The 24,732-nt window shown below is 47.8% G+C and overlaps 1 protein-coding gene across 2 annotated transcripts in view; it reads right to left on the bottom strand.

Moving 5' to 3' along the window:
* The window catches only part of LOC130276825 (SITS-binding protein-like), a 93,011-nt gene that overhangs the window by 29,816 nt on the left and 38,463 nt on the right, over positions 1 to 24,732 (bottom strand). For both annotated transcript variants that reach the window (XM_056526721.1, XM_056526722.1), the window contains 2 exons: positions 20,690 to 20,840; positions 20,339 to 20,533 (listed from right to left, as the gene is read on the bottom strand). In XM_056526721.1, the coding sequence (XP_056382696.1) occupies positions 20,339 to 20,533; positions 20,690 to 20,840 (346 nt within the window). The remainder of the gene's footprint in view (positions 1 to 20,338; positions 20,534 to 20,689; positions 20,841 to 24,732) is intronic.

Here is a 24,732-nt window from a genome sequence, read left to right as displayed (position 1 = left end):
AATGGACAAGTAGAAAGAATTAACCAGATCTTGGGTGACTATTTACGACATTTTGTTTCCTCCCGCCAGGATGACTGGGCAGATCTTCTACCTTGGGCCGAATTCTCGTATAATTTCAGAATCTCTGAATCTTCCTCCAAATCCCCGTTTTTCGTGGTGTACGGCCGTCACCCTCTTCCCCCCCTCCCTACCCCCTTGCCCTCTGGTCTGCCCGCTGTGGATGAAATTTCTCGTGATCTTTCCATCATATGGAGAGAGACCCAAAATTCTCTCTTACAGGCTTCTTCACGCATGAAGAGATTCGCGGATAAGAAAAGAAGAGCTCCTCCCATTTTTTCCCCTGGAGACAAGGTATGGCTCTCCGCCAAATATGTCCGCTTCCGTGTCCCTAGCTATAAGTTGGGACCACGCTATCTTGGTCCTTTCAAGATTTTGCGCCAGATTAATCCTGTCTCTTACAAACTTCTTCTTCCTCCTTCTCTTCGTATTCCTAATGCCTTTCATGTTTCTCTTCTTAAACCACTTATCATTAACCGTTTCTCTCCCAAATCTGTTCCCCCCACTCCTGTCTCCGGCTCCTCGGACGTCTTCTCCGTCAAAGAAATTTTGGCATCTAAAAAGGTCAGAGGGAAAACCTTCTTTTTAGTGGATTGGGAGGGTTGTGGTCCAGAAGAGAGGTCCTGGGAACCTGAGGACAATATCCTGGACAAAAGTCTGATCCTCAGGTTCTCAGGCTCCAAGAAGAGGGGGAGACCCAAGGGGGGGGGTACTGTTACGCCGAGCGCTCCGGGTCCCCGCTCCTCCCCGGAGCGCTCGCTACACTCCTCTCACTGCAGCGCTCCGGTCGGTTCCACGGACCCGGGGCGCTGCGATACCGCCTCTGGCCGGGATGCGATTCGCGATGCGGGTAGCGCCCGCTCGCGATGCGCACCCCGGCTCCCGTACCTGACTCGCTCTCCGTCAGTTCTGTCCCGGCGCGCGCGGCCCCGCTCCCTAGGGCGCGCGCGCGCCGGGTCTTTGCGATTTAAAGGGCCACTGCGCCGCTGATTGGCGCAGTGGTTCCAATTAGTCTTTACACCTGTGCACTTCCCTATATCACCTCACTTCCCCTTCACTCCCTCGCCGGATCTTGTTGCCTTAGTGCCAGTGAAAGCGTTTCCTTGTGTGTTCCTAGCCTGTGTTCCAGACCTCCTGCCGTTGCCCCTGACTACGATCCTTGCTGCCTGCCCCGACCTTCTGCTACGTCCGACCTTGCTTCTGTCTACTCCCTTGTACCGCGCCTATCTTCAGCAGCCAGAGAGGTTGAGCCGTTGCTAGGGGATACGACCTGGTCACTACCGCCGCAGCAAGACCATCCCGCTTTGCGGCGGGCTCTGGTGAAAACCAGTAGTGACTTAGAACCGATCCTCTAGCACGGTCCACGCCAATCCCTCTCTGGCACAGAGGATCCACTACCTGCCAGCCGGCATCGTGACAAGCACTTTACATGCACATATGGGGTTTAAATTTTTTTGGTGCTTTTCTTTTTAACTATTTTACCTTGTAAAAATGAAAAATTTAGGGTAACACCATCATTTTAGTAAAAATATTTATTTTTTCCATTTTCCCATCCAACTTTTATGTAAAATTGTCAAACACCTGTGGGGTGTTAAGGCTCACTATACCCCCTGTTACATTCCGTGAGGGGTGTAGTTTTCAAAATGGGGTCACACGTGGGTATTTATTTTTTTGCATTTATGTCAGAACTGCTATAAAATCAGCCACCCCTGTGCAAATCACCAATTTAGGCCTCAAATGTACATCCCTCAAATGTACAACAAGGCTCTCCCTCCTGAGCCCTGTTGTGCGTCTGCAGAGCATTTTACGCCCACATATGGGGTATTTCCGTACTCAGGAGAAATTGTGTTACAAATTTTGGGGGTCTTTTTTCTTTTACCTCTTGTGAAAATAAAAAGTATGGGGCAACACCAGCATGTTAGTGTAAATTTTTTAACTTTTTAACATTTTACAGTTTAGTGCCAGTACGGAAATACCCCATATGTGGCACTAAACTGTTGCCTTGAAATATGACAGGGCTTCAAATTGAGAGAGCGCCATATGCATTTGAGGACTACCGTATATACTCGAGTATAAGCCGAGTTTTTCAGCACGATTTTTCGTGCTGAAAACACCCACCTCCGCCCTCAGTGGTCTTCAACCTGCGGACCTCCAGATGTTTCAAAACTACAACTCCCAGCAAGCCCGGGCAGCCATCGGCTGTCCGGGCTTGCTGGGAGTTGTAGGTATAAAACCTTCGACATCATCCAGACTCCCCACCCCCCTTTAGTTTTGTACTCACCTCCGCTCGGCGGGACGTTAGGGTGCGCTGGGCCGGTGTTGCAGGACTGTCCGGTGGGGAGGTCGTCCGGTGGGATAGTCGTTCCGGGCTGTCCATCTTCGCCGGGGGGCCACTTCTCCGCGCTTCGGGCCCGGCCCCGGAATAGTCACGTTGCCTTGACGACGACGCACAGGGACGTTCATTAGCAACGTCCCTCTGCGTCGTCATCAAGGCAACGCCTCTATTCCGTGCCCGAAGTGCGGAGAAGAGGCCCCCCGGTGAAGATGGACAGCCCGGAACGAATATCCCACCGGACGGTCCTGCAGCACAGATGGCCCGGACCAGCACACCCTAACGTCCCACCGAGCGGAGGTGAGTACAAAACTAAAGGGGGTGACAGAGTGGGGGGGGCTGGAGGATGTCGAAGGCCGCAGTTGTCTTCAACCTGCAGACCTCCAGATGTTTCAAAACTACAACTCCCAGCAAGCCCGGACAGCCGATGGCTGCCCGGGCTTGCTTGGAGTTGTAGTTTTGAAACATCTGGAGGTCTGCAGGTTGAAGACCCCTGTATCAGACATTGACAAGCGGTGATGATGAAGGGGGGGGGGGTCTGAAGACATGTGGTGATGATGACAAGGGGATGATGAAGGGGGGGGGTGTGATGATGACATGTGGTGATGATGACAAGGGGATGATGAAGGGGGGGGTTCTGGGATGATGACAAGGGGATGATGACAGGGGGATGATGAAGGGGGGGTGTGGGATGATGATAAGGGGATGATGACAAGGGGATGATGAAGGGGGGGTGTGGGATGATGACAAGGGGATGATGAAGGGGGGTTTGGGATGATGACAAGGGGATGATAAAGGGGGGGGTGGGATGATGATAAGGGGATGATGACAGGCGGTGATGATGAAGGGGGGATGCTGACAGGCGGTGATGATGAAGGGGGATGATGACAGGGTGATGATGATGAGGGTGTTAATGACGGGGGTATATTCCACCCTAGGCTTATACTCGCGTCAATAACTTTTCCTGGGATTTTGGGGGGAAATTAGGGGCCTCGGCTTATATTTGGGTCGGCTTATACTCGAGTATATACGGTAAATTAGGGATTGCATTTAGGTGGACATAGTGGTATTCTACACCAGTGATTCCCAAACAGGGTGTCTTTAGCTGTTGCTAAACTCCCAGCATGCCTGGACAGTCAGAGGCTGTCTGGAAATGCTGGGAATTGTCGTTTTGCAACAGCTGGAGGCTCCATTTTGGAAACACTGCCGTAAGATAAGTTTTTCCTTTTTATTGGGGGGGGGGGGGGGGGGACAGTGTAAGAGGGTGTGTTTTACCCTTTATTATGTGTTAGTGTAGTGTTTTTAGGGTATATTCGCTGTTACGCCGAGCGCTCCGGGTCCCCGCTCCTCCCCGGAGCGCTCGCTTCACCCCCTTCGCTGCAGCGCTCCGGTCACGTCCTCTGACCCGGGGCGCTGCGATCCTGCTGCCAGCCGGGATGCGATTCGCGATGCGGGTAGCGCCCGCTCGCGATGCGCACCCCGGCTCCCCTACCTGACCCGCTCCCCGTCTGTTCTGTCCCGGCGCGCGCGGCCCCGCTCCCTAGGGCGCGCGCGCGCCGGGTCTCTGCGATTTAAAGGGCCACTGCGCCGCTGATTGGCGCAGTGGTTCCAATTAGGGTTTTCACCTGTGCACTTCCCTATATTACCTCACTTCCCTTGCACTCCCTTGCCGGATCTTGTTGCCTTAGTGCCAGTGAAAGCGTTCCTTGTGTGTTCCTTGCCAGTGTTTCCAGACCTTCTGCCGTTGCCCCTGACTACGATCCTTGCTGCCTGCCCCGACCTTCTGCTACGTCCGACCTTGCTTCTGCCTACTCCCTTGTACCGCGCCTATCTTCAGCAGCCAGAGAGGTGAGCCGTTGCTAGTGGATACGACCTGGTCACTACCGCCGCAGCAAGACCATCCCGCTTTGCGGCGGGCTCTGGTGAAAACCAGTAGTGGCTTAGAACCGGTCCACTAGCACGGTCCACGCCAATCCCTCTCTGGCACAGAGGGTCCACTACCTGCCAGCCGGCATCGTGACAGTAGATCCGGCCATGGATCCCGCTGAAGTTCCTCTGCCAGTTGTCGCCGACCTCACCACGGTGGTCGCCCAGCAGTCACAACAGATTGCGCAACAAGGCCAACAGCTGTCTCAACTGACCGTTATGCTACAACAGTTGCTACCACAGCTTCAGCAGTCATCTCCTCCGCCAGCTCCTGCACCTCCTCCGCAGCGAGTGGCCGCTCCTGGGATACGCTTATCCTTGCCGGATAAATTTGATGGGGACTCTAAGTTTTGCCGTGGCTTCCTTTCCCAATGTTCCCTGCATCTGGAGATGATGTCGGACCTGTTTCCCACTGAAAGGTCTAAGGTGGCTTTCGTAGTCAGTCTTCTGTCCGGAAAAGCCCTGTCATGGGCCACACCGCTCTGGGACCGCAATGACCCCGTCACTGCCTCTGTACACTCCTTCTTCTCGGAAATCCGAAGTGTCTTTGAGGAACCTGCCCGAGCCTCTTCTGCTGAGACTGCCCTGTTGAACCTGGTCCAGGGTAATTCTTCCGTTGGCGAGTATGCCGTACAATTCCGTACACTTGCTTCAGAATTGTCCTGGAATAATGAGGCCCTCTGCGCGACCTTCAAAAAAGGCCTATCCAGCAACATTAAAGATGTTCTGGCCGCACGAGAAATTCCTGCTAATCTACATGAACTTATTCACCTAGCCACTCGCATTGACATGCGTTTTTCTGAAAGGCGTCAGGAACTCCGCCAAGATATGGACTCTGTTCGCACGAGGCGTTTCGTCTCCTCGGCTCCTCTCTCCTCTGGTCCCCTGCAAGCTGTTCCTGTGCCTCCCGCCGTGGAGGCTATGCAGGTCGACCGGTCTCGCCTGACACCTCAAGAGAGGACACGACGCCGTATGGAGAACCTCTGCCTGTACTGTGCTAGTACCGAACACTTCCTGAGGGATTGTCCTATCCGTCCTCCCCGCCTGGAAAGACGTACGCTGACTCCGCACAAAGGTGAGACAGTCCTTGATGTCTACTCTGCCTCTCCACGTCTTACTGTGCCTGTGCGGATGTCTGCCTCTGCCTTCTCCTTCTCTACAGTGGCCTTCTTGGACTCTGGTTCTGCAGGAAATTTTATTTTGGCCTCTCTCGTCAACAGGTTCAACATCCCAGTGACCAGTCTCGCCAGACCCCTCTACATCAATTGCGTAAATAATGAAAGATTGGACTGTACCATACGTTTCCGCACGGAGCCCCTTCTTATGAGCATCGGATCTCATCATGAGAGGATTGAACTTTTGGTCCTCCCTAATTGCACCTCGGAGATTCTCCTTGGACTTCCCTGGCTTCAACTTCATTCCCCAACCCTGGATTGGTCCACTGGGGAGATCAAGAGTTGGGGGTCCTCTTGTTCCAGGAACTGTCTAAAACCGGTTCCCAGTAACCCTTGCCGTGACTCTGTGGTTCCTCCAGTAACCGGTCTCCCTAAGGCCTATATGGACTTCGCGGATGTTTTCTGCAAAAAACAAGCTGAGACTCTACCTCCTCACAGGCCTTATGATTGCCCTATCGACCTCCTCCCGGGTACTACTCCACCCCGGGGCAGAATTTATCCTCTCTCTGCCCCAGAGACTCTTGCCATGTCCGAATACGTCCAGGAGAATCTAAAAAAGGGCTTTATCCGTAAATCCTCCTCTCCTGCCGGAGCCGGATTTTTCTTTGTGTCCAAAAAAGATGGCTCCCTTCGTCCTTGCATTGACTACCGCGGTCTTAATAAAATCACGGTTAAGAACCGCTACCCCTTACCCCTCATCTCTGAACTCTTTGATCGCCTCCAAGGTGCCCACATCTTCACTAAATTGGACTTAAGAGGCGCCTATAACCTCATCCGCATCAGAGAGGGGGACGAGTGGAAAACGGCATTTAACACCAGAGATGGACACTTTGAGTATCTGGTCATGCCCTTTGGACTGTGCAATGCCCCTGCCGTCTTCCAAGACTTTGTCAATGAAATTTTTCGTGATCTATTATACTCCTGTGTTGTGGTATATCTGGACGATATCCTAATTTTTTCTGCCAATCTAGAAGAACACCGCCAGCATGTCCGTATGGTTCTTCAGAGACTTCGTGACAACCAACTCTATGCCAAAATTGAGAAATGTCTGTTTGAATGCCAATCTCTTCCTTTTCTAGGATATTTGGTCTCTGGCCAGGGACTACAGATGGATCCAGACAAACTCTCTGCCGTCTTAAATTGGCCACGCCCCTCCGGACTCCGTGCTATCCAACGCTTTTTGGGGTTCGCCAATTATTACAGGCAATTTATTCCACATTTTTCTACCATTGTGGCTCCTATCGTGGCTTTAACCAAGAAAAATGCTGATCCCAAGTCCTGGCCTCCTCAAGCAGAAGACTCCTTTAAACGACTCAAGTCTGCCTTTTCTTCGGCTCCCGTGCTCTCCAGACCTGACCCTTCCAAACCCTTCCTATTGGAGGTTGATGTCTCCTCAGTAGGAGCTGGAGCTGTCCTTCTACAAAAAAATCCTTCCGGGCATGCTGTCACTTGTGGTTTTTTCTCTAGGACCTTCTCTCCAGCGGAGAGGAACTACTCCATCGGGGATCGAGAGCTTCTAGCCATTAAATTAGCACTTGAGGAATGGAGGCATCTGCTGGAGGGATCAAGATTTCCTGTTATTATCTACACCGACCACAAGAACCTCTCCTACCTCCAGTCGGCCCAACGGCTGAATCCTCGCCAGGCCCGGTGGTCTCTGTTCTTTGCCCGATTTAATTTTGAGATTCACTTTCGTCCTGCCGATAAGAACATTAGGGCCGATGCTCTCTCTCGTTCCTCGGATGCCTCAGAAGTTGATCTCCCTCCGCAACACATCATTCCACCTGACTGCCTGATCTCCACTTCTCCTGCCTCCATCAGGCAGACTCCTCCAGGAAAGACCTTTGTTTCTCCACGCCAACGCCTCGGAATCCTCAAATGGGGTCACTCCTCCCATCTCGCAGGTCATGCGGGCATCAAGAAATCTGTGCAACTCATCTCCCGCTTCTATTGGTGGCCGACTCTGGAGACGGATGTTGGGGACTTTGTGCGAGCCTGCACTATCTGTGCCCGGGATAAGACTCCTCGCCAGAAGCCCGCTGGTTTTCTTCATCCTCTGCCTGTCCCCGAACAGCCTTGGTCCCTGATTGGTATGGATTTTATTACTGATTTACCCCCTTCCCGTGGCAACACCGTTATTTGGGTGGTCGTTGATCGATTCTCCAAAATGGCACATTTCATCCCTCTTCCTGGTCTTCCTTCTGCGCCTCAGTTGGCTAAACAATTTTTTCTACACATTTTTCGTCTTCACGGGTTGCCTACGCAGATTGTCTCGGATAGAGGGGTCCAATTCGTGTCTAAATTCTGGAGGGCTCTTTGTAAACAACTCAAGATTAAATTAAATTTTTCCTCTGCATATCATCCCCAGTCCAATGGACAAGTAGAAAGAATTAACCAGATCCTGGGTGATTATTTGCGACATTTTGTTTCCTCCCGCCAGGATGACTGGGCAGATCTCCTTCCATGGGCCGAATTTTCGTATAACTTCAGGGTCTCTGAATCTTCCTCCAAATCCCCATTTTTCGTGGTGTACGGCCGTCACCCTCTTCCCCCCCTCCCTACCCCCTTGCCCTCTGGTCTGCCCGCTGTGGATGAAATTTCTCGTGACCTTTCCATTATATGGAGAGAGACCCAAAATTCTCTCTTACAGGCTTCTTCACGCATGAAGAGGTTCGCGGATAAGAAAAGAAGAGCTCCTCCCGTTTTTTCCCCTGGAGACAAGGTATGGCTCTCCGCTAAATATGTCCGCTTCCGTGTCCCTAGCTACAAGTTGGGACCACGCTATCTTGGTCCTTTCAAAATTTTGTGTCAAATTAATCCTGTCTCTTATAAACTTCTTCTTCCTCCTTCTCTTCGTATCCCTAATGCCTTTCACGTCTCTCTTCTCAAACCACTCATCCTCAACCGTTTTTCTCCCAAATCTGTTCCTCTCACTCCTGTTTCCGGCTCCTCGGACGTCTTCTCGGTCAAGGAAATTTTGGCTGCCAAAAAGGTCAGAGGAAAGAATTTTTTTTTAGTAGACTGGGAGGGTTGTGGTCCTGAAGAGAGATCCTGGGAACCTGAGGACAACATCCTTGACAAAAGTCTGCTCCTCAGGTTCTCAGGCTCCAAAAAGAGGGGGAGACCCAAGGGGGGGGGTACTGTTACGCCGAGCGCTCCGGGTCCCCGCTCCTCCCCGGAGCGCTCGCTTCACCCCCTTCGCTGCAGCGCTCCGGTCACGTCCTCTGACCCGGGGCGCTGCGATCCTGCTGCCAGCCGGGATGCGATTCGCGATGCGGGTAGCGCCCGCTCGCGATGCGCACCCCGGCTCCCCTACCTGACCCGCTCCCCGTCTGTTCTGTCCCGGCGCGCGCGGCCCCGCTCCCTAGGGCGCGCGCGCGCCGGGTCTCTGCGATTTAAAGGGCCACTGCGCCGCTGATTGGCGCAGTGGTTCCAATTAGGGTTTTCACCTGTGCACTTCCCTATATTACCTCACTTCCCTTGCACTCCCTTGCCGGATCTTGTTGCCTTAGTGCCAGTGAAAGCGTTCCTTGTGTGTTCCTTGCCAGTGTTTCCAGACCTTCTGCCGTTGCCCCTGACTACGATCCTTGCTGCCTGCCCCGACCTTCTGCTACGTCCGACCTTGCTTCTGCCTACTCCCTTGTACCGCGCCTATCTTCAGCAGCCAGAGAGGTGAGCCGTTGCTAGTGGATACGACCTGGTCACTACCGCCGCAGCAAGACCATCCCGCTTTGCGGCGGGCTCTGGTGAAAACCAGTAGTGGCTTAGAACCGGTCCACTAGCACGGTCCACGCCAATCCCTCTCTGGCACAGAGGGTCCACTACCTGCCAGCCGGCATCGTGACATTCGCACTGGCGGGGGTTTACAGTGAGTTTCCCGCTAGGAGTTTGCGCTGCGGAGGAAAAGTTTGCCGCAGCTCAAACTTGTAGCAGGAAACTCACTGTAAACTCGCCCATGTGAATGTACCCTGTACATTCACAGGGGGGGGGGGGGGGAACCTCCAGATGTTGCAAAACTACAACTCCCAGCATGCACTGACAGACTGTGCATGCTGGGAGTTGTACTTTTGCAACAGCTGGAGGCACACTGGTTGGAAAACCTTGAGTGACAGACTGTGCATGCTGGGAGTTGTACTTTTGCAACAGCTGGAGGCACACTGGTTGGAAAACCTTGAGTGAGGTTCTGTTACCAAACTCAACATTTTCCAACCAGTGTGCCTCCAGCTGTTGCAAAACTACAACTCCCAGCATGTACTGATCGCAGAAGGGCATGCTGGGAGATGTAGGTATGCAACAACTGGAGGCACACAACTACTCCTCCCAGCAAGGCAAGACAGTCGTTTGCTGTTTGTGCATGCTGGGAGTTGTAGTTTTGCATGATTTAGAGGGCCACAGTTTAGAAACCACCGCACAGGGATCTACAAACTGTGGCCCACCAGATGTTGCAAAACTACTAATCCCAGCATGCCCAAACAGCAAACTGCTGTGTGGGCATGCTGGAAGTTGTAGTTTTGCAAAATCTCGAGGGCCACAGTTTAGAGACCACTGCACAGTGATCTCCAAATGGTAGCCCTCCAAATATTGAAAAACTACAAATCCCAGCATGCCCAAACAGCTGTCTGGGCATGCTGGGAGTTGTAGTTTTGCAACATCTGGAGGGCTCCAGTTTAGAGACTGTATAGTGATCTCCAAACTGTAGCCCTCCAGATGTTGCTAGGCAACAACTCACCGGCTTCCATACGCACCAGGGTGCCGCACCTCATCGCCGCCTGCCGCCGGTAAGTGACCACCGGTCACAGCACAGTTTCCCCGTTCTGCCCGGACTACCAGGGGTGAGCAGAGCGGGGGAACCGAACTTTATCCCCCTGCCCCCGATCTGCTATTGGTCATTCGCTTCTGACTGACCAATAGCAGGGATAAGAGGGGTGGCACCGATGACACTGCACTCCTATCCTTTCAGGGGGATCGTAGGTGTCTTGGAAAGCCTCAATCCCCCTTATTTTCTGGGTCACCGGAGACCTGTATGACCCAGAATCACGCAGATTCGGGGGGTCTCAGGACCCCCTCAGGGGTTTGCACGGGGTGCCTGATGAATGATTTCAGCAGGCATCCCGATCCGGTTCCCCGTCCCTCCCGGTGAGCGGCGGGGACCGGAATGCCCACGGCGTACAGGTACGCCCTTGGTCCTTAAGTACCAGGGCGTCAAGGCGTACCAGGGCATCAGGGCGTACCTGTATGCCCTTGGTCCCTAAGTGGTTAAATACTTTTTGTTCCCTTTTTTTTCCCTTTTTGAAACTCACCCTAGGGGACAACTATAAGCAATTATTCACTTATTCAATTCAATACATTACTTTTGCAAAGCATTGAATTGATTTTTCTGTAACTTTTTTTTTCTAGTACAACCTGCCTGTAGAAGCAAATCTGTCACAGCATGCACTGAAGCCTTCAGGAGACCTCAGCTGCTATGACAACAGTTCAGATCTCTGAGATCTTATTGCAGGGAGCTCATCGAATCCCTATACCACCAATGTTGCATGACCACAATGTTTTAATGCTGCTGTCAGTTTTGACAGCCGTAGCCAAACAATCTGTATTACATAATCTGTATCTGTGTTAACGGCTTCAGGAAGAGTTTTCTCTTCCTAGGTTGTCAGCATCCACATATAGTAACTGCTTATTATGACTTATTGGCTCTATATTATTAATAATAATCATAATAATAATAATAACAACAAACATATGTAACATATACACAAAACATCACATACACATCTGAAAGATGCAGGTCCTGCCTTTGGGATTTGTACCTATATGCATGTCTGGAACAGAGGTCTTCCAATCCTGTCCATCTTAACTGTTTCATTATAGGTAGCTGTCGATTTAATCCCACCATACACATGAATGCTAAGCTGATACACATTAGATATTCGGCTGGTCCAACAAAATTAGCAAATTCTGCTGCGATTACAGAGTAGAATTTCTATATTTGAAGATGACACTAAACTGGGTAAGGTGATCATCACAGAGGAGGATAAGATAATATTACAGAGGGATCTGGGGAAGCTGGGGGATTGGGCACAGACATGGCAAATGAAATTGAATGTGGCTTAATGTAAAGTTATGCGCTTGTCCTGTTAAAACAAAATGTACAATTATGTGCAAAACATAAGTAAAAGTACTAAAGAAAAGGACTTTGGGGTACTGGTGGACAGTAAGCTCTACTTTAGTGATCAGTGCCAGGCAGCTGCTGCCAAGGCTAACAAAGTCATGGGTTGTATCAAGAGAGTCATAGAGGCATGTGACAAGGACATAATTTTTAGACATGTGCAGAACCAAAAATTTCTTTTTTTTTCCTTTAGTTCGTTTTGGTTTTGAAACATTTTTCGGTTCTGTGAATATTCGGAATGCTGTGCATTCGTCATATTCGGTTTTCGGATGCATCCGCGCAATTTTTTTTTGTTTTTGGATGCATTCATTTAAAAAACGGATCCATTTGTTAAAAACAACGATTGCATTTGTTAATTCAGATTTTTTGTTCTGCACATGTCTAGTGATCCCTCAACATACGATGGTAATTCATATGTTGAGGGATTCGTGCAATGTAAAAAAGTAAAGTCCTACTCACCTGTCTCCACTGCTCCCGATGGTGTCCCCGGGCCTCCGCTGGGCTCTCCTAGTCCTCTTCTGTACTCCGCTGGGCTCTGCTGGGCTCTCCTGGTCTTCTACGGTCCTCCGTTGTCTGCCGCAAGGCCTTACTGGGCCTCCGTAGCGACGTCATCACGTCGCTGCCGCACGCCGTTCCTATTGGATGACGGGACGGCGTGTGCGACGGCGTCATGACGACGTCAGAGGAAGACCCGTATGAAGGCCCGGACCAGCCCAGGACCCACCGGAGGAAGGCCTGGAGCAGCACGGAAAGGTGAGTGAACCTGCCCGGGCTGCTTACACTACTATCCGGCAGCAGCTTAAGCATTATGCGCTGCCGGATAGCTGTTGATGCATGGCCCCGACATTCGGTATACTTATAACGAATGCATTAGTTGTTCGTTAACATGCATATTCGTTATGAGTTAGTTAACGAATGCATTTGTTAAATGTATATTCGTATTTGTATGCTTTTTCGGGATTTTGTGATTTTTTTTTTTCGTGCATTCTTTTCGTAATGAACATCCGAAAATGGGAAAATTCGTTTCGTTCCGTGTTCGTTATGAAACGAATTGCACATGTCTAATAATTTTGCCTCTGTATAAATTATTAGTCAGACCACATGTGGAGTATTGTGTCCAATTTTGGGCACCTGTATATAAGAAGGACACGTCTGAACTGGAGGGGGTGCAGAGGAGGGTGACAAAGATAAATAATGGAATGGGAGGATTACAGAACCAAGAAAGGTTACCAAGCTTGGGGTTACTTAGTTTAGAGAAAATATGTATTAGGGTCAATTTGATCACAATGTACAAATATATGAATGGACAGTACTGTATAGAGATCTTTTAGTGATCTTATACCTAGGCCGGTAACCATGACAAGGGGGCATCCTCTACGTCTAGAGGAAAGAAGGCTTCACCATCATCACAGACAGAGATTCTTAACTGTAAGAGCAGTAAGAATACGAGGTAGAGGGAAAAGTTTCAGAGAGGCTGGTCCTGAATTGGCACAACCCAACAAGTTTGGACATCAGAGGGCTTCAAAGTTCAGCAGCAATATTCCCAATTCTCTCCAAAAATTCTAAATCTTAATTTTTCAGGGGCCGGTTCAGTTTGAAGTGGATTTGAGGGGCCTTTCTGTGAGAAATCCCCCATAAATGACCACATTATAGATACTGCACCCCTCAAAGTATTCAAAATGACATTCAGAAAGTGTGTTAACCCTTTAGGTGTTTCACAGGAATAGCAGCAAAGTGGAAGAGAACATAGTAACATAGTTCATAAGGTTGAAAAAAGACCAGAGTTCATCACGTTCAACCTATATCCCAATGAGTCCCTACTGAGTTCATCCAGAGGAAGGCAAAAAAAAACTCATACTAGAGGTAAAAAATTCCTTCCCGACTCCAAATGGCAGTCAGAATAAATCCCTGGATCAACGTTCTGTCCCTATAATTCTAATATACATAACCAGCAATGTTCTTACTCTCCAAAAATGGTGGACAGTAAGCTCTACTTTAGTGATCAATGCCAGGCAGTTGCTGCCAAGGCTAACAAAGTCATGGGTTGTATCAAGAGAGGCATAGAGGCATGTGACAAGGACATAATTTTTAGACATTTTAAATTATTTTACAGAGTTCCCCATGACCACCTCCTCCGGGAGAGAATTCGACAGTCTCACTGCTCTTACAGTAAAGAACTCCCATCTGTGCTGGTGTAGAAACCTTCTTTCCTCTAAATGGAGAGGATGCCCCCTTGTTATAGATACAGTACTGAGTATAAATAGGTCATGGGAAAGATCTATGTACTGTCCCCTGATATATTTATACATAGTTATTAGGTCTCCCTTAAGCCTTCTTTTTTCTAAACTAAATAACAATAATTCTGATAATCTTTCTGGGTACTGTAGTCCTCCCATTCCCCGTATTACCCTGGTTGCCCGTCTTTGAACCCTCTCCAGCTCCACTATATCTTTCTTGTACACTGGTGCCCAGTACTGTACACAGTATTCTATATGTGGTCTGACTAGTGATTTGTACAGCGGTAGAATAATGTCCTTGTCGTGGGCATCTATGCCCCTATTGATGCACCCCATGATTTTATTTGCCTTGGCAGCAGCTGCCCGACACTGGTCACTACAGCTAAATTTACTGTTAACTAAAACTCCCAAGTCCTTTTCCACATCAGTCGTCCCTAGTGTGCTCCCATTTAATACATAATCCCAGGCCGGATTTTTCCTCCCCATGTGCATTACCTTACATTTATCATTGTTGAACCTCATCTGCCACTTCTCAGCCCAAGCCTCCAACCTATCCAGATCCATTTGTAACAGTGCCATGTCCTCTATTGTGTTTACCGCTTTACAGAGCAAAGATTTTCTACTTTACTATTCAACCCCTCTAAAACTCACAATTTGCAGTAACATGTTCTTGTAGCCCCAATCTTTTTTATTTTTACAAGGGGTATAAGGAGAAAAAGCCCACCAAAATTTGCAACCCAATTTCTCTCGAGTAAGGAAATAGCTCATGTGTGGATGTAAAGTGTTCTGCGGGTGCACTACAGGGCTCAGAAGGGAAGGAGCAACTTTGGGATTTTCGAGAGAGAATTTAGCTGAAATGGTTTTTGGGGGGAATGTCGCATTTAGGAGGCCCCCATGGTGCCAGAACAGCAAAAAAAAAAAAAAACACATGGCACACTACTTTGGAAACTATATCACACAAAGAATGTAACAAGGGGTACAGTGAGCCCTAACGCCCCACAGGTATTGATGAATTTTCATTGAAGTTGGGCGTGAAAATGAAAAATTAGATTTTTTCACTAAAATGCTAGTGTAACCCCAAATTTTACATTTTTAGAAGGGGTAGTAGGAGAAAAAGCCCCCCAAAATTTGTAACTCCACCTGTTCTGAGTATGGAAATACCTCATATGTGGACGTAAAGTGCTCTACCAGCGAACTACAATGCTCAGAAAAGATGGTGGAAAATTTGGCTTTTGAAGAGAGAATTTGCTGAAATGGTTCTCAGGGGGCATGTTGCATTTAGGAAGCCCCCATGGTGGCAGAACAGCAAAAAACACCTCACATGGCATACTATTTGGGAAAATACACCCCTCAAGGAACGTAACAAGGGGTATAGTGAGCCTTTACACCCCACAGGTGTTTGACATATTTTCATTAAAGTTGGATGTGAAAATTAATGATTTGATTTTTGTCACTAAAATGCTGGTGTTACCCCAAATTTTTCATTTTATTAAAATGTTATGGAAATACCCCATATGTGGATGTAAAGTTCTCTTTGGACGCACAACAGGGCACCATAAGAGAAGGAGCGCCATTGGGCTTTTGGAGAGAGAATTTGGCTGGAATTCAAGTCGGGGCCATGTGCGCTTACAAGGCCCTGGGCTGCTAGAACAGTGTACTCCCCCACATGTGACCCCATTTTGGGGTGGGTATTTACACTCCACTGGCATTTGACAGATTTTTGGAACAGTGGGCTATGCAAATGAAATATTACATTTTTCATTTTCACGGACCACTGTTCAAAAAATCTGCCAGACACCTGTGGGGGTAAATGCGCACTGTACCCCTTGTTACATTCCTTGAGGGGTGTAGTTTCCAAAATGGGGTCACATGTGGGTGTTTTATTTTTTAGCATTCATGTCAATACTTCTGGTATGATCAGCCACCCCTGTGCAAATCCTCAATTTGGGCCTCAAATGTACATGGGGCTCTCTCACTCCTGAGCCATGTTGTCTACCCTCAGAGCAATTTACACCCCCATATGGAGTATTTCCATACTTTTACCTCTTGTAAAAATGAAAAATTAAGGAAAAACCCAGCATGTTAGTGTAAAAAAATTTTTTAAACAAACATGCTGGTGTAGCCCCAATTGGTAAAAGGAGAAAAGGCCCCCCTAAATTTGTAATACAATTTCTCCCAAGTACAGAAATACCCCATATGTGACCCTAAACTGTTGCCTTAAAATTCTAGAGGGCTCTGGAGTGAGGGAGCGCCATGCACATTTGAGGCCTAAATTAGTGATTTGCATAAGGGCGGCTGAAGCCATGTTCAGAAGGTGGAATGTCCGCATGAAAAAGTGTAGACATTCCAACGACAGCAGAGTGCTGGCAGAACATGCCGGCGCTATGAGTGCTCGGAAGTGCCCTGTCTCATTAACACCAATGCATTTCTGTGTGGACTCCACAGAAAGAATGGACATTTCTATGCTTACTGCGATCTCCAGGATTGGGATTTTCACCACAGAAATATCTACAGCAGAAATTCTGCTGTGTGCACAAGAAAGCATCTGGGTGCTGGGCCGCAAAAGTTTGTTTGAGCCGCCATCAAATTGACAAAGTCCATTTCAGTGAGGACTGTGGGGTCAATTTGGATTCCTGGGCAGCCAACAAACAACAAATCAGGGGCTCAGTCATCCCGAATTGGGGTCGAGGTAGGGTCACCTATATGGGAGACAGGGAACTAATTGTATAGGGGACAGGGTCAGTAGTACGAGGGACCTATAATGGCATTGTCCTGTGGCGCCGCCTTCTGGGGGCTCATCATCACTGGATGATGACACTGGGGAGGAGGAAGAAATGTGGGCTCTTTCTCCTCTCCCTCATTGGTGGTCTCTGTATCGGAGGCAAGCACATGGCGTATGCCTCTGACACCAAAACAACTTTGGGGTATTTATATTTCATGGGGGGGGGGTGTACATGTGTAAATATAGTGTTTTCACTTTATTTCAATGTGTAGTCTAGGTGTAGTGCATAGCTTTTTATGTTTACTGTAGGCTTTATTTGCGGTGCAGGTTTTGGTCTTTTTTACCACCAGGTCAATGCCACCTGCGACTGTTCTGTGCTGTGTGGCCAGACCGTACATCATGGGCAGACTGCGCTGTTTGCTGATCAATGAATTGTTACCGATCAGCACTTTTTTTTGGGTGCAGGGGTTTTTTTTTTTTTGCACTTTTTTTGTGGGTGTTTGTGGTCCGAGCCACCAGCGTCTGTTTTGCGCTGTGAGGCTGGACCTCAAACTCCCCCTGCCCCCCTAAAAAAAAATCCTTGTACCCCAAAAAAGTGCTGATCAGTAATAAATCCCTGATCAGCAATCAGGGGGTACGGTCTGGGAACAAAACGCAGAACAGTCACTGGTGGCACAGACCGCAGGCAGGCAGCAGACCAGTGGTCGCCAAAGTGTGGCCCTCAAGATGTTGCAAAACCTGTTGGTTGTCTGGGAATGCTGGGAGTTGTAGTTTTCCAACATCTGGAGGACCACAGTTTAGAGACCATTACACAGTGGTCTCCAAAATGTTGTCCTCCAGATGTTGCCAAACTACAACTCTCAGCATGCCCAGCATGTCAGGGCATGCTGGGAGTTGTAGTTTTGCAACTACTAGAGGGCGAGAAATCACCTGCTCCGTCGCTGCTGCCACCGCCGGGACTTCCACGCACCCGCCGGGACCTCCATTCACAGGCGATCCCGACGCATGCCCACCGACCAACCGGACGCCCGCTGATCCCGCACACCCGATCGCTGCGCGGGATAATCAGATGGGGTCCCGGGGTGTCAGGAGGAAGTAGTCTCCCGCCGGACACACCGGGAATCCAGCTGATTATTTTATAGTGTTGAGCGGCATAAGCCATATTCGGATTCGCGATATTTCTCGAATATATGGACGAATTTTCATCATATATTCGCTAAATTCGCATATTCGTAATATTCGGGTTTTTTTTCGTATATGCGAAAATTTGCATATGCGAAAATTAGCATAAGCAAATTTCCGATCATGCGAAAATTCGCACACCAGTCTCACACAGTAGTATTAGAGCCTTCTTACACCACACAAGCTGGAAGCAGAGAGGGGTGATCACTGTGATGTGTACTGTGAAAAAAAAAAAATAACAAATATTCGTAATTACGAATATATAGTGCTATATTCGCGAAGATTCACGAATATGCGATATTCGCGAATAAAATTTACATTGCGAATATTTGCGAGCAACACTACTGATTAACCCGCGCAGCGCTGGGGGAGCGTATTTTTAATGAATGCCATATGTATACGGCGGAATGTGCGAATGTATTGCATCATCTGCTGTATATATATACATCATTCTGCGGGAAGGGGTTAAAAAGTGATGGGAAAGAAATTCTAGAAAAAGTTCATAAAACACATTCTTTTCCACTGTATTCACCAAGGAAAATGAAATGCCAGGTGAAATACAGCGAGATAAGGTAAACTCCCCAGTACAGGTCACCTGTCTAACCCAGGAAGAAGTACAGTGCCACCTACAAAAAATCTAAATAGACAAATCGCCAGGTTTGTCTATTTTGTAATAGACAGAACCCTAGTTCTAATATTCAAGGATTCTTTAGTTTCAGGGACAGTTCCCTAGGACTGGTGCATGGCAAATGTGGTGCCAATATTTAAAAAGGGGTCAAAAAGTGACCCCGGGAATTACAGGATTGTCAGTTTAACCTCAGTTGTATGTAAATTGTTTGAGGGTTTTCTAAGAGATGCAATTTTATATGAGGAGGTGAGTTCCAGACTGGACCAGGGGCAATCGCTGGATGTCATATATCTGGATTTTTCCAAAGCATTTGATACAGTGCCACATAAACGGTTGGTGCATAAAATGAGAAGGATTGGGCTGGGCGAGAATTTGTGTAAGTGGGTAAGTAACTGGCTCAGTGATAGGAAACAGAGGGTGGTTATTAATGGTACTTATTCTGATTGGGTGACTGTTACTAGTGGGGTACCACAGGGGTCAGTCTTGGGTCCGATTCTATTTAATATATTCAATAATGACCTTGTAGAGAGGTTGTATAGTAAAGTAGCCTCCTTTGCAGATGATACTATACTCTGTAAAGCTGTAAACACTATAGAGGACAGTGCACTGTTACAAATGGATCTGGATAGGTTGGAGGTTTGGGCTGGGAAGTGGCAGATGAAGTTCAACACTGATAAATGTAAGGTAATGCACATGGGGAAGAAAAATCCGGGCTGGGATTATGCATTAAATGGGAGAACACTTGGGACGACTGACGTGGAAAAGGACTTGGGAGTTTTAGTTAACAGTAAATTTAGCTGTAGTGACCAGTGTCGGGCAGCTGCTGCCAAGGCAAATAAAATCATGGGGTGCATCAATAGGGCATAGATGCCCACGACAAGGAAATAATTCTACCGCTGTACAAATCACTAGTCAGACCACACATAGAATACTGTGTACAGTACTGGGCACCAGTGTACAAGAAAGATATCGTGGACCTGGAGAGGGTTCAAAGACGGGCAACCAGAGTAATATGGGGAATGGGAGGACTACAGTATCCAGAAAGATTATAAAAATTAGGGTTATTTAGTTTAGAAAAAAGAAGGCTTAGGGGAGACCTAATAACTATGTATAAATATATCAGGGGGCTGTACAGAGATCTATCCCATGATCTATTTATACCCAGGACTGTATCTATAACAAGGGGGCATCCTCTACATCTAGAGGAAAGAAGGTTTCTACACCAGCACAGATGGCGGTTCTCTTCCAGAGGAGGTGGTCATGATGAACTCTATAAGAGAGTTAAAAAGAGGCCTGGATGCATTTTTGGAGAATAATAACATTACAGGTTATGGATACTAGATTTTTTGGGACAGAATGTTGATCAAGGGATTTATTCTGATGCCAAATTTGAAGTCGGGAAGGAATTTTTACCTCTAGTATGAGTTTTTTTTTTGCCTTCCTCTGGATCATTTTAGCAGGGACTCAATAGGGATATAGGTTGAACTTGATGGACTCTGGTCTTTTCTCAACCTTATAAACTATATGTAAAATGGAACCCTCTGCCACGTGATGTTGTGATGTCTGAGTCAATAAACAAGTTCAAGGGGGGCCTAGATGTTTTTCAAGAGAGTAATAACATTATAGGTTATGTATACTAGATTTATTCTGATGCCATTTTGGAGTCAGGAAGGAATTTCTCCTCTCTCATGGGACCCTATGCATCACCCCATGGGGGGGGGGATCCTTCTTCTGGATCAACATAGTAGGGTTTTAGGTTGACCTTGATGGACTTTTGTCTTTTTTTCAAACTTCCAAACTACGAAATTTTTTCAAATTTACAAACCATGTTACTATGTAACTAGACAATGTTTCGTAATTATCTTATATCTGTATAGTTTATGTTAAAAAAAATGTAAAGAATGTATATTCACCAGAGAGCCATCTAAACTTGAGCGGAGGCTGAGCCAGTAGTTGTCTTGTCCTTCATTCAAGTACTTCTGCAGTTGTTCTGAATTAACATTTTGGTACAGAGATGAGGTTATTGAAATATTGAGGTTCTTAATAGTATTTGGATCCCTGCGGTGTCTTTGAGTCGCTCCACCTTGGTCTGTGTTTGGTATGTGGTCCTTTAAAAAATAGTAAGATAAAAATAATATTTTTAGTAATTACAAATAATCTTTTTTAAATAGAAATTCTAAATACATTTTTTATGTGAAGTTTAAAAAAAAATATTAACATGTTGTTTTTATTTATTGCAAAGTATACACAACAAGTAAGCTTACCCTCATAGAAATTAGGGTTGTGGAATGTTCATTGAGTGATATAAGGCATTCTCCTAAACCATGCCTCTTCAATTTATTATGAAAAGATCTTACTTCTCTTTCAAGTTTTGCTGCAGAATCAGATACCCCATAGTGCTTCCAGACTGGCATCCTGTATTAGTGACATAATAATAATTATTACTGTGTACTGTCAAAGAATGATGAAGTACTTTATATTGTAATAAACATAAATTAGAACTAAAGACAAACATCTCTAAAATCATCGATCTGTCCTAGTAATATTTATTATGGTGCATGAAACATGGATTCAAAGAATCAAGGTAGTGAAGGTTTTAGTGTTAACATTTATGGTGGTCTAGAGAAGTGAAGAAGTTAAAAGAGATATTTATGGTGGTCTTGAATGGTAAAGAAGTTAAAGGACAGGTATCATGTAAAAAAAACACATAGGTTTTAGATTGCAGGGGGTCCGAGCACTGTGGACCCCCGTGATCTCCTGTTTAGAGCCCCGGCTCTCCTATACAACGGCCCGTCTTTACCCCCGACTAAAGCCTATGGGAGAGCCATTTGGCAATCTTTGGCTTTCCCATAGAACTATATAGAGGGGGGCATGCGGCACTTCAGGTGGGGGTGGTGACACGCAGCTGTATAGGAGAGCCAGGGCTCCAAAACAGGAGATAGTGGGGGGCCTCAGCGCTCGGACCCCCCCCCCCCCCCCCCGTGATTTAAAACTTATGCCCTATCCTTTGGATAGGAGATAAGTTTTTTGCATGATACTTGTCCTTTAATGGAGATACTCCTGATTCACTAGAATGGTGACATATTAGCATGTTCACTGGCAGTTTAGGATATCCCAGACTGGGTAAATTGTAATATCCCTGATGGTCTAGGTCAGTGTTTCTTAAGAGGTTTATCCTGGATTTAAAAAAAAAACAGACTTGCTTTCTTCCAAACAAAGCTCAATACTTATACTCAGGTTGTGTGCGACAACTTGGCTCCATTCTGTTTGATGAAACTTAGAGGCAATACCTGTCATACACTGCGCTCCGGCCGCATTACCGTCCGTGAGCACATGGTCCCTGAATCCCCTGCAAGCGGGGCTGTTATTGGCATCGCGGGACATGCCCGCATGCGAGTCCAAGCCCGTCACTCACCATGCTCCGCTGCTGCCTCCTCTGTGTCTCAGCTCTGGCGCGCGTCCCCGTCTCCTAGGGCGCGCGCCGGAGCTCTGAAATTTTAAGAGCCAGTACGCCCATAATTAGTTGTTGCACCTCCCACACTTCCCTGCCGGATCTTCAGTGCCCCTAGCCTGAGATTAAGCGACCCTTATAACCTGTTGGCCTTACCCGTGTATCCAGACCTTCCGCTACGTTATTTGACTTCGCACCTTTGCTGCCTGCCTTGACCATCTGCTATGTTTGACTACGCTACTGCCTTATCCTTCTGTACCTCGCCTAGCCCAGCTACCTGTGTGGTCGAGCGGGGTTGGGAGTAGCGACCTGGGAGTCGCCTGCCGCAGCAAGCCCATCCTGCCTTGCGGCGGGCTCGGGTGAAGACCAGCGGCACCTTAAACTCCGCTCCGCGATACGGTCCGAGTCATCAGCCACACAGGTTAGAGGACCCACATCCTGCTTTGTTACAGCAAGATCCGGCCATGGATCCCGTTGGGGTTCCCCTGCCTGATAGCCCAGATCTCACTTCCATTGTGGTGCTCCAGTCACAGCAGTTGGCCCAGCAGTTGAGCCAGTTATCCGCCATGATGCAGCAGTTGTTAACTGCTCAGCAACAACCGCTACAACCACAGCCTCCTCCTGCTCCAGTGGCACCTCCCGTTCCTGCAGTCATCAATGGTTCAAACGTCTGCCTCTCACTTCCCTCTTGCTTCCTCCTGCTCGAGCTTCCTAGCCATTCGGTTTTGTACCCTGGCATCGGAGTTAGCATGGAATGATGAAGCTCTTTGTGCCACCTTCAAGAGAGAATTATCAAGTCAAATTAAGGATGTCCTCGCTGTCCGGTAATTGCCATCTAATCTTAATGAGCTTATACAGTTGGCATCCCAGATTGATATTCGTTACTCTGAGCGATGTGAAGAACTACGCCAAGAAAGGGAGTCTGCACGACCTCGGCGCTTTCCTCGTCTATTACCTGTCTTCCAGCAACCACTGCAACCTCCTCCCTTGCCTCCCGCAGTGGAGGCTATGCAGGTGGATCGATATAGCCTGACCCCGCAGGAAAGGACTCGCCGACGAACTGAGAACCTATGCCTATACTGCCCCAGTGCGGATCACTTCCTGAATGATCGTCCTCTACGTCCCCAGTCACAGGGAAATGTTCGCACCTAGGGTTTGTGGGAGAGGCCTCCCTAGGTGTGAATATCACCTCTCCACGCTTAAATATGACGGACCAGCTCCTCCTACCCTTCAAAGAGATAATCTCTGTTCTTGCCTTTTTGGACTCTGGCTCTGCGGGAAATTTTATTGATGCTTCCCTAGTACATAGGCATCGCCTGCCGGTGTCCCACCTGTTAAAGCCTCTGTACATCTCTACGGTCAATGGTGAAAGACTGGACTGTACCGGCTATATTGCACAGAACCATTGACTATGTAGGTCAGAGGAGAACTTGTCCTTCGTGTCCTTCCTCTCTTGCTTGGCCTACCTTGGTTGCAACTCCATGCTCCGCAGCTGGGTTGGAAAACTGGAGAAGTTCTTTGCTGGGGTCCGCATTGCAGCATTCATTGTATTAACATACATGTCTTCAAATTGGAACCATCTTCTCGTCCACTGCCCGGTTTGCCTTCCTTTCTTCAGGACTATGCTGATGTCTTCAGTTTCAGTGAAAAGCAAGCCAAAGTGTTACCACCGCATTGTCCCTACGATTGTCCAATTGACTTGCTACCCGGCACCACACCTCCCAGAGGCAGAATCTACCCTTTGTCTGTTCCAGAAACTCTGGCCATGTCTAATTACATCCAGGAGAACCTTCAGAAGGGATTTATCAAAAAGTCCTCTTCCCCTGCTGGAGCCGGTTTCTTCTTCGTGGAAAAAAAATGACGGGTCTTTGCTACCTTGCATCGACTACCAAGGTCTGAATAAAATTACAGTAAAGAACCACTAACCACTTCCTTTAATCTCAGCATTGTTTGATTGTCTGCGAGGTGCCAAAATCTTCTCTAAATTGGATCTTCGTGGGGCCTATAATTTGATTCGTATACGAGAAGGGGATGAATGGAAGACTGCATTTAATACCCGTGACGGTCATTTCGAGTATCTAGTGATGCCATTCGGACTCTGCAATGCTCCAGCAGTCTTCCAGGAGTTTGTCAATGATATTTTTTTGTGACCTCCTATACTCCTGTGTTGTTGTTTATTTGGATGACATACTCATCTACTCGCCCAATATCCAGTCTCATCGCTCTATCCTCCGACAAGTGTTACAGGTCTCTGTGAAAATCATTTCTACGAAAAAAACAGCCTTCCATTTCTGGGGTATATTATTACCAGTCAAGGTCTACAAATGGATTCCAACAAACTGTCCGCAGTACTGGACTGGCCTCAACCTTCGAGCTTGAAAGCAATTCAGCGCTTCCTCGGCTTTGCCAATTACTATCGTCAATTTATTGCTCACTATTCCACTCTAGTAGCCCCCATCGTCTCCCTCACCAAGAAGACTGCTCTAATCCAAGAGTTTGGACTCCTGATGCTGAAGAAGCTGTCCAACAGTTAAAGTCTGCCTTCACTTCGGCTCCTGTTTTATCTAGACCCGATCCTAGCAAGCCATTCATCTTAGAAGTGAATGCTTCTTCAGTTGAAGCAGGTGCAGTGTTAACGCAAAAGTCTTCTAAAGGGGAGAACTTTAACCTATTTCTCCAAAACCTTCTCCCCTGCAGAGAGAAATTATACCATCGGAGATCGCAAGCTCTTGGCCATTAAGTTGGCATTAGAAGAATGGAGTCACCTCTTGGAAGGCTCTGTACACCCGTTTATTGTCTATTCCGACCACAAGAACTTGCTGTATCTCCAGTCTGCCCATCGTCTCAACCCCCGAC

Source organism: Hyla sarda, chromosome 6 (genome assembly GCF_029499605.1).
Source record: "Hyla sarda isolate aHylSar1 chromosome 6, aHylSar1.hap1, whole genome shotgun sequence".
Lineage (NCBI taxonomy): Eukaryota > Metazoa > Chordata > Amphibia > Anura > Hylidae > Hyla > Hyla sarda.
This window is presented reverse-complemented; position numbering and strand designations above follow the sequence as displayed.